This window comes from Oncorhynchus keta, unplaced genomic scaffold, assembly GCF_023373465.1.
Source record: "Oncorhynchus keta strain PuntledgeMale-10-30-2019 unplaced genomic scaffold, Oket_V2 Un_scaffold_3531_pilon_pilon, whole genome shotgun sequence".
Classification (NCBI taxonomy): Eukaryota; Metazoa; Chordata; class Actinopteri; order Salmoniformes; family Salmonidae; genus Oncorhynchus; species Oncorhynchus keta.
Genome location: NW_026290920.1, coordinates 2,258,156 through 2,268,530, shown reverse-complemented (window position 1 = coordinate 2,268,530; position 10,375 = coordinate 2,258,156). Strand labels below are relative to the sequence as shown.

Sequence of the window (10,375 nt, the reverse complement as noted above, 5' to 3'; positions counted from 1 at the left end):
ACATGGGAAGGTGTGCCCCTTTCTATCCAATGAGATAATCTGGGCTCTCCCAGAAGCAAAAATTCCTTACAGACTCTTTAATCGCGGTGTTCTTTGCACAAGGTAGTATATTGCTGCATATTCTTTGGCAGTACTAGGGTTAGTTTGACACCTATGGCACTGGCAGACCTATGTTTTGCCATAATTTATTTAGCATATTTAAGTAGCCTGCAGGCTACTCAAAATGTAGGCTGTAATTGAAAACAATGCTGCATTTTAAATTGTGCCTCTGCAAGGACAGGCAAGAAATTGGTTATGTAGTCTAGGAATTACCCATATTTTCTGTCTCTATTTGAGGAGTAGCCTAATTTTGGTGAGAGTCCATGTTCTCCACGCCGCTGTCCTTTTTTAATTAATACATCCACTATTGAGGACGTTTTTTAAATTATTATTATTATTAACACTCTAAGGACTACAGTGACAGATTCTCGACGTTGGGATTTAGGTTTTGTACCTGTATTCTTGCGCTGATCTACACATTTTCGTGCATAAGGCACCGTTTCCAGGCCTTATCCTTGGCTTTAATTATTTATTTACGTGTAAACTGCGGTCTTGCTATCAAAACATTGATGGTCGATAATCCCCATCTCTGTTGAGGGCCGAACTAAAACACCTTAATTTATTTTCATCTCAAATTGGAGTAGGCTGGCACACAGTCATTATGGCTCGTCCACGGCCGCGGGAGTACAAGGCAGGAGATGTGGTTTTTGCGAAGATGAAGGGATACCCACACTGGCCAGCGAGGGTGAGTAGGTGATGCAGCCGAGCTGAAAAGCAGGGAGGCGGGGTTGCCTGAGACAATACCGCCGATGCTTTGGGATATATGCGATGGGCTCTTACCGCCACCTTCTTCACCATGCGTTGTTTGTCTTTCGCAGCTTAGTTCACAGTGAACCTACCTACCTACCTTCATCACATATTCAGCTATTGCAGATCGCTATTTTGATACGCTGCAAACCACAATAACCAGTCATTCTTATGTTTACCATTCTTTACATTTTCCCTGTGTTTCCCAGTCAGGAAATGAGGGCGCTATTGAATGGTCTGCTACTACGTCTGTTTTTGAATCCGTCTCTTCCTTACGTACTGTTTTTACTTTTCATTTCCCACATTCCACAAATTCACTTGAATGCAAAGCGGTTGTAATTGTATCGACCTACAGAGTAATTAGCTACTGCAGCAGCGATTTGGTATAGCCTACTTAGAGCTAGCCTTTATAGTCAGTCAGACTTGACCTGAGGTAACCGGGTGACGTGAGCCCTTTCCAACAACAATGTTACATTGTAAGCGTTCTGATTACACTGTTGGCCTCAAGTGTTCTAGCATCTGCAACATTGTTTCAAGATACTGACACTTTACACTCTTATTTCTATTGTTTGGAATATGTAGACAACACACAGCATTGAAGTTAGGACACTACTGCTTACTGACATATTAAAGTGTGTTGATGCAGTTCACATACACTGTTGCAGTTTGTGTATTATGGGTTCATTTCTGAGATCCCATGAACAGATACATCTGACTTGAGTGTAATAAGTCTCTCTCTCTCTCTCACTCTCTACATCTCTCTCTCTCACTTCTACAATTCAATCAATTCAATTCTTCAAGGGCTTTATTGGCATGGGAAACATGTGTTAACATTGCCAAAGCAAGTGAGGTAGACAACATACAAAGTGAATATATAAAGTGAAAAACAACAAAAATTAACAGTAAACATTCTACAACTTTCTCAGTCTCTCTCTCTCTCTCTCTCTCTCACTCTCTACATCTCTCTCTCTCACTTTCTACATCTCTCTCTCTCTCTCTCTACATCTCTCTCTCACTCTCATCTCTCTCTCTCTCTCTACATCTCTCTCTCTCTCTCTACATCTCTCTCTCTCTCTCTCTCTCTCATCTCTCTCTCTACATCTCTCTCTCTCTCTCTCTACATCTCTCTCTCTCACTCTCTACATCTCTCTCTCTCACTCTCTACATCTCTCTCTCTCACTTTCTACAATTCAATTCAATTCAAGGGCTTTATTGGCATGGGAAACATGTGTTAACATTGCCAAAGCAAGTGAGGTAGACAACATACAAAGTGAATATATAAGGTGAAAAACAACAAAAATGAACAGTAAACATTACACATACAGAAGTTTCAAAACAGTAAAGACATTACAAATGTCATATTATATATATATATATATATACAATGTACAAATAGTTAAAGGACACAAGATAAAATAAGTAAGCATAAATATGGGTTGTATTTACAATGGTGTTTGTTCTTCACTGGTTGCCCTTTTCTCGTGGCAACAGGTCACAAATCTTGCTGCTGTGATGGCACACTGTGGAATTTCACCCAGTAGATATGGGAGTTTTTCAAAATTGGATTTGTTTTCGAATTCTTTGTGGATCTGTGTGATCTGGGGGAAATATGTCTCTCTAATATGGTCATACATTGGGCAGGAGGTTAGGAAGTGCAGCTCAGTTTCCACCTCATTTTGTGGGCAGTGAGCACATAGCCTGTCTTCTCTTGCAAGCCATGTCTGCCTACGGCGGCCTTTCTCAATAGCAAGGCTATGCTCACTGAGTCTGTACATAGTCAAAGCTTTCCTTAATTTTGGGTCAGTCACAGTGGTCAGGTATTCTGCCGCTGTGTACTCTCTGTGTAGGGCCAAATAGCATTCTAGTTTGCTCTGTTTTTTTGTTAATTCTTTCCAATGTGTTAAGTAATTATCTTTTTGTTTTCTCATGATTTGGTTGGGTCTAATTGTGCTGTTGTCCTGGGGCTCTGTAGGGTGTGTTTGTGAACAGAGCCCCATGACCAGCTTGCTTAGGGGACTCTTCTCCAGGTTCATCTCTCTGTAGGTGATGGCTTTGTTATGGAAGGTTTGTGAATCGCTTCCTTTTAGGTGGTTGTAGAATTTAATGACTCTTTTCTGGATTTTGATAATTAGTGGGTATCGGCCTAATTCTGCTCTGCATGCATTATTTGGTGTTTTACGTTGTACACAGAGGATATTTTTGCAGAATTCTGCGTGCAGAGTCTCAATTTGGTGTTTGTCCCATTTTGTGAAGTCTTGGTTGGTGAGCGGACCCCAGACCTCACAACCATAAAGGGCAATGGGCTCTATGACTGATTCAAGTATTTTTAGCCAAATCCTAATTGGTATGTTGAAATTTATGTTTCTTTTGATGGCATAGAATGCCCTTCTTGCCTTGTCTCTCAGATCGTTCACAGCTTTGTGGAAGTTACCTGTGGCGCTGATGTTTAGGCCAAGGTATGTATAGTTTTTTGTGTGCTCTAGGGCAACAGTGTCTAGATGGAATTTGAATTTGTGGTCCTGGTGACTGGACCTTTTATGGAACACCATTATTTTGGTCTTACTGAGATTTACTGTCAGGGCCCAGGTCTGACAGAATCTGTGCATAAGATCTAGGTGCTGCTGTAGGCCCTCCTTGGTTGGTGACAGAAGCACCAGATCAGCAGCAAACAGCAGACATTTGACTTCGGATTCTAGCAGGGGGAGGCCGGGTGCTGCAGACTTTTCTAGTGCCCGCGCCAATTCGTTGATATATATGTTGAAGAGGGTGGGGCTTAAGCTGCATCCCTGTCTAACCCCACGACCCTGTGTGAAGAAATGTGTGTGTTTTTTGCCAATTTTAACCGCACACTTGTTGTTTGTGTACATGGATTTTATAATGTCATATGTTTTACCCCCAACACCACTTTCCATCAGTTTGTATAGCAGACCCTCATGCCAGATTGAGTGGAAGGCTTTTTTGAAATCAACAAAGCATGAGAAGACTTTGCCTTTGTTTTGGTTTGTTTGGTTGTCAATTTTGTTGTCTACATCTCTCTCTCTACATCTCTCTCTCTCTACATCTCTCTCTCTAATCTCTCTCTCTACATCTCTCTCTCTCTCTCTCTCTCTCTCTCTAAAAGCTCTCTCTCTAAATCTCTATCTCTTCTCTATCTATCTCTCTCTCTCATCTCTCTCTCTCTCTCTCTCTCTCTCTCTCTCTCTCTCTCTCTCTCTCTCTCTCTCTCTCTCTCTCTCTCTCTCTCATTAGATTGATGAACTTCCAGAGGGAGCTGTCAAGCCACCTGCTAATAAATATCCCATATTTTTCTTCGGCACACATGAAACGTAAGCCAACACACTATTATGTCCCAAATGGCACTACCTTTGACCAGAGCCCAATGGGGTAAGTAGTGCACTACATAGGGAATATTTGGGACACATACACACCTTTTCTTTACAACTTTTTTGTTGATAAGCATATTACCAAAAGCATCTCCTGTGGCCTATGTTATTACACTGAGGCCTATGATATTACACTAAGGCCTATGTTATTACACTGTGGCCTATGTTATTACACTGTGACCTATGTTAATACACTGAGGCCTATGTTATTACACTGAGGCCTATGTTATTACACTGAGGCCTATGTTATTACACTGAGGCCTATGTTATTACACTGAGGCCTATGTTATTACACTGAGGCCTATGTTATTACACTGTGGCCTATGATATTACACTAAGGCCTATGTTCATACACTGAGGCCTATGTTCATACACTGAGGCCTATGTTATTACACTGAGGCCTATGATATTACACTAAGGCCTATGTTATTACACTGTGACTTATGTTATTACACTGTGACCTATGTTATTACACTGTGGCCTATGTTATTACACTGTGGCCTATGTTATTACACTGAGGCCTATGATATTACACTAAGGCCTATGTTATTACACTGTGACTTATGTTATTACACTGTGACCTATGTTATTACACTGTGACCTATGTTATTACACTGTGGCCTATGTTAATACACTGTGGCCTATGATATTACACTAAGGCCTATGGTGTTACACTGAGGCCTATGTTAATACACTGAGGCCTATGTTAATACACTGAGGCCTATGTTAATACACTGAGGCCTATGTTAATACACTGAGGCCTATGTTATTACACTGAGGCCTATGTTAATACACTGAGGCCTATGATATTACACTGAGGCCTATGATATTACACTGAGGCCTATGTTAATACACTGAGGCCTATGTTATTACACTGAGGCCTATGTTATTACCCTGAGGCCTATGTTATTACACTGAGGCCTATGTTATTACCCTGAGGCCTATGTTATTACACTGAGGCCTATGTTATTACACTGAGGCCTATGTTATTACACTGAGGCCTATGATATTACACTGAGGCCTATGTTATTACACTGTGGCCTATGTTATTACACTGTGGCCTATGTTATTACACTGTGGCCTATGTTAATACACTGAGGCCTATGTTATTACACTGAGGCCTATGTTATTACACTGAGGCCTATGTTATTACACTGAGGCCTATGTTATTACACTGAGGCCTATGTTATTACACTGAGGCCTATGTTATTACACTGAGGCCTATGTTATTACACTGAGGCCTATGTTAATACACTGAGGCCTATGTTATTACACTGAGGCCTATGTTATTACACTGAGGCCTATGTTATTACACTGAGGCCTATGTTATTACACTGAGGCCTATGTTATTACACTGAGGCCTATGTTATTACACTGAGGCCTATGTTATTACACTGAGGCCTATGTTATTACACTGAGGCCTATGTTATTACACTGAGGCCTATGTTATTACACTGAGGCCTATGTTATTACACTGAGGCCTATGTTATTACACTGAGGCCTATGTTATTACACTGAGGCCTATGTTATTACACTGAGGCCTATGTTATTACACTGAGGCCTATGTTATTACACTGTGACTTATGTTATTACACTGTGACCTATGTTATTACACTGTGGCCTATGTTATTACACTGAGGCCTATGTTATTACACTGAGTTCTATGATATTACACTAAGGCCTATGTTATTACACTGTGACTTATGTTATTACACTGTGACCTATGTTATTACACTGTGGCCTATGTTAATACACAGTGGCCTATGTTAATACACTGAGGCCTATGTTAATACACTGTGGTCTATGTTAATACACTGTGGTCTATGTTAATACACTGTGGTCTATGTTATTACACTGTGGCCTATGTTATTACACTGAGGCCTATGTAAATACACTGAGGCCTATGATATTACACTAAGGCCTATGGTGTCACACTGAGGCCTATGTTATTACCCTGAGGCCTATGTTATTACCCTGAGGCCTATGTTATTACCCTGAGGCCTATGTTATTACCCTGAGGCCTATGTTATTACCCTGAGGCCTATGTTATTACCCTGAGGCCTATGATATTACACTGTGGCCTATGTTAATACACTGAGGCCTATGATATTACACTGTGGCCTATGATATTACACTGTGGCCTATGTTATTACACTGTGGCCTATGTTATTACACTGAGGCCTATGTTATTACACTGTGGCCTATGTTAATACACTGTGGCCTATGTTAATACACTGTGGCCTATGTTAATACACTGTGGCCTATGTTATTACACTGTGGCCTATGTTATTACACTGTGGCCTATGTTATTACACTGTGGCCTATGTTATTACACTGTGGCCTATGTTATTACACTGTGGCCTATGTTATTACACTAAGGCCTATGTTATTACACTGTGGCCTATGTTATTACACTGAGGCCTATGATATTACACTAAGGCCTATGTTATTACACTGTGGCCTATGTTATTACACTGTGGCCTATGATATTACCCTACACTGAGGCCTATGTATTACACTAAGGCCTATGGTGTTACACTGAGGCCTATGGTTATTACACTGAGGCCTGGCCTATGTTATTACACTGTGGCCTATGTTATTACACTGAGGCCTATGTATATTACACTGTGGCCTATGTTATTACACTGTGATGTTATTACACTTGTGTTATTACACTGTGGCCTATGTTATTACACTGTGGCCTATGTTATTACCCTGAGGCCTATGTTAATACACTGAGGCCTATGTTATTACACTGAGGCCTATGTTATTACACTGTGGCCTATGTTATTACACTGAGGCCTATGTTATTACACTGTGGCCTATGTTATTACACTGTGGCCTATGTTATTACACTGAGGCCTATGTTATTACACTGAGGCCTATGTTATTACACTGAGGCCTATGTTATTACACTGAGGCCTATGTTATTACACTGAGGCCTATGTTATTACACTGAGGCCTATGTTATTACACTGAGGCCTATGTTATGTTATTACACTGAGGCCTATGTTCCTATGTTATTACACTGAGGCCTATACACTGAGGCCTATGTTATTACAGGCCTATGTTACACTGAGGCCTATGTTATTACACTGTGGCCTATGTTCATACACTGACCTATGTTATTACACTGAGGCCTATGTATTACACTAAGGCCTATGTTATTACACTGTGGCCTATGTTACTACGCTGAGGCCTATGATATTACACTAAGGCCTATGTTATTACACTGTGGCCTATGTTACTACGCTGAGGCCTATGATATTACACTAAGGCCTATGTTATTACACTGTGGCCTATGTTACTACACTGAGGCCTATGTTATTACACTGTGGCCTATGTTACTACACTGTGGCCTATGTTACTACACTGTGGCCTATGTTACTACACTGTGGCCTATGTTACTACACTGAGGCCTATGTTACTACACTGAGGCCTATGTTACTACACTGAGGCCTATGTTACTACACTGAGGCCTATGTTATTACACTGTGGCCTATGTTATTACACTGTGGCCTATGTTATTACACTGTGGCCTATGTTATTACACTGTGGCCTATGTTATTACACTGTGGCCTATGTTACTACACTGTGGCCTATGTTACTACACTGAGGCCTATGATATTACACTAAGGCCTATGTTATTACACTGTGACTTGTGTTATTACACTGTGACCTATGTTATTACACTTACACTTAGTGTAAGTTACATTTTTGTGATGACCGATGAATGTTAGTGGTTTGGTTCTGGTCAGGTTGGTATTACTGCTCACCATCTCTTTCCCACCACAGTGCCTTCCTGGGCCCCAGGGATCTCCTACCATACAAGGAGTACAAGGACAAGTTTGGCAAGTCCAACAAGAGGAAAGGTTTCAACGAGGGTCTGTGGGAGATCGAGAACAACGCAGGGGTCAAATTCACCGGCTATCAGGTCTGTCGTGCTTCTCAGTCCATTTTTGTGGATTGGCCGGCACATACAGAAGTATACAAAAGTAATCCAGATATGTGGCCAGTGCATTCTGATATTAAGGGCTGCTGCTTCACCTTGGTGCAGTCCTCTCCTGGAGAGTTCCTTATAGAAGAGACTTCTATTTTATTTGTTTTGCTCTCAATATTTTCTCAGTTGATCTCAATAGCACATCAGTGAATAGTGTCTGCTCACTGTACTGTTTTGTAGATTTTTCTCATGTCACTATGAAGCCAAAGGTATATTTCCTACTCTGTGTGGACAATAAAGTTGTACTCTATTCTACTGTACTCTGTCCTATGTTCTCAGGCCATCCAGCAGCAGAGCTTTTCCAAGCCGGCGGGAGAAGGAGGAGACGTGGCAGATGGAAGCAGTGAAGGAGAGGAGAGAGATTCCATAGAGGAGGTGGAAGATGACAAAGGCAAACTGAAGGATGACAGTGCCGGGTTCAAACGGAAAAGGACGGCCTCCTCTAAGGTACCAGGTCATCACAAACTAGTTATCAGACCCAAACTAGTTACCAGACTCTATCACACTGTAAACCTGTAGAACTCAACCATAGTCCTGGAGACCCACAGGGTGTGCAGATGTTTGTTCCAACCCAGCATTAACGCACCTGGTTCAAAGACTTGATAGATGATTAGTTTGGTCAGTTGTGTTAGTGCTGGGCTATATAAAAGTCTGCCAGCCTGTGGGCTTAACATAAGTGTCACGATGGTCTTGGGCGTGTTTTTAGATTTTTTTGTGTGAGATGGTTGACAACGGGGTCATTTCAGGTGCATCTCTAAAGTGCATCTAAAAACTTTCAAGAGGCTTCCTCTCCTTGCCTCCTCTCCTTGCCTCCTCTCCTTGCCTCCTCTCCTTCATCTGCACTGACCGGACAAGGTGAAAGCAATATGACGGATGCCTTCCAACCAGGTATCTGTCTTCACTTGTTTAGCAATGTCAGCTAAATGAAACAAACGATAAGATGAGAGGAAGCCACGTGAGACTATTGAGATCTATCTCTAGTCTCTCCGGAGCTATAGCTAACCTATAGGTTAAAGGTAAAAGGTCAGAGTGCAGGTGCGTATGTTCAGGGGAGCAATGGGAGGGGGGGTAGCTATCCTAAGCCTACTGATACATTACATTGCAAGTCGTCAGCATATCTTGAAAAATAATGATTATGAAGTGAACTCGGAGGGTTGAGAAACGCTGATAGTTCCATTTGAATGGTATTTCCTTCATCAGGACAACACAGCCTATGGGCCCATACAGAGGCAGGGTGGTTGTAGGTAATGTTACTGTGGTGTCCATTGAGGCCTGGGTTGAAAAAAGTCACCCACAGCCCCCTCCACCCCGTCCTCACTTAGCAACCACTGTTGCCTAGCAACTGGGCTCTATTACGCACATCTATTCGATGGAATGTAGCATTCCAGAAGACCGACCTCAGCCTCTCAAATTGGAAGTCTAACTCGTGCTTGCATTACACAGATGCACATTTTCTTGCCTTTGTCCTTCAAAGTGCTGGCTATGCTTTTGCTGTTTTGTTTCTCAGTGCAAATACAGCTGTTTTGTTTCTCAGTGCAAATACAGCTGTTTTGTTTCTCAGTGCAAATACAGCTGTTTTGTTTCTCAGTGCAAATACAGCTGTTTTGTTTCTCAGTGCAAATACAGCTGTTTTGTTTACATAGCATTTGACCTGTGTTCTTTATACGTGTAGTGTGTTGTAGTGAAAGTTGAACAAATTAGCATCACACACAGAGTTGAACTGAGCTATGCAGAGCATAACAGAGCATGTTAATACATTATGATACTCTGACAGGGATGTTAATACATTATGATACTCTAACAGGGATGTTATACATTATGATACTCTAACAGGGATGTTAATACATTATGATACTCTAACAGGGATGTTATGATACTACAGGGATTATTATGATACTCTAACAGGGATGTTAATACATTATGATACTCTAACAGGGATGTTAATACATTATGATACATTTAATACATTATGATACTCTAACAGGGATGTTATGTTAATACATTATGATACTCTAACAGGGATGTTAATACATTATGATACTCTAACAGGGATGTTAATACATTATGATACTCTAACATTATGGGATGTTAATACATTATGATACTCTAACAGGGATGTTAAATACATTATGATACTCTAACAGGG

General features: G+C 41.2%; 1 protein-coding gene across 4 annotated transcripts in view; it reads left to right on the top strand.

The window, feature by feature from the left end:
• hdgfl3 (HDGF like 3) overlaps nucleotides 1-10,375 on the top strand; it is a 31,038-nt gene continuing 20,663 nt past the window's right edge. For 3 of the 4 annotated variants that reach the window (XM_052516000.1, XM_052515998.1, XM_052516001.1), the window contains exons 1-4: nucleotides 109-784; nucleotides 4,096-4,172; nucleotides 8,025-8,163; nucleotides 8,509-8,676. In XM_052516000.1, coding sequence (XP_052371960.1) covers nucleotides 701-784; nucleotides 4,096-4,172; nucleotides 8,025-8,163; nucleotides 8,509-8,676 — 468 coding nt within the window. In that variant the 5' untranslated portion in view covers nucleotides 109-700. The other variant, XM_052515999.1, reaches the window with a different exon arrangement.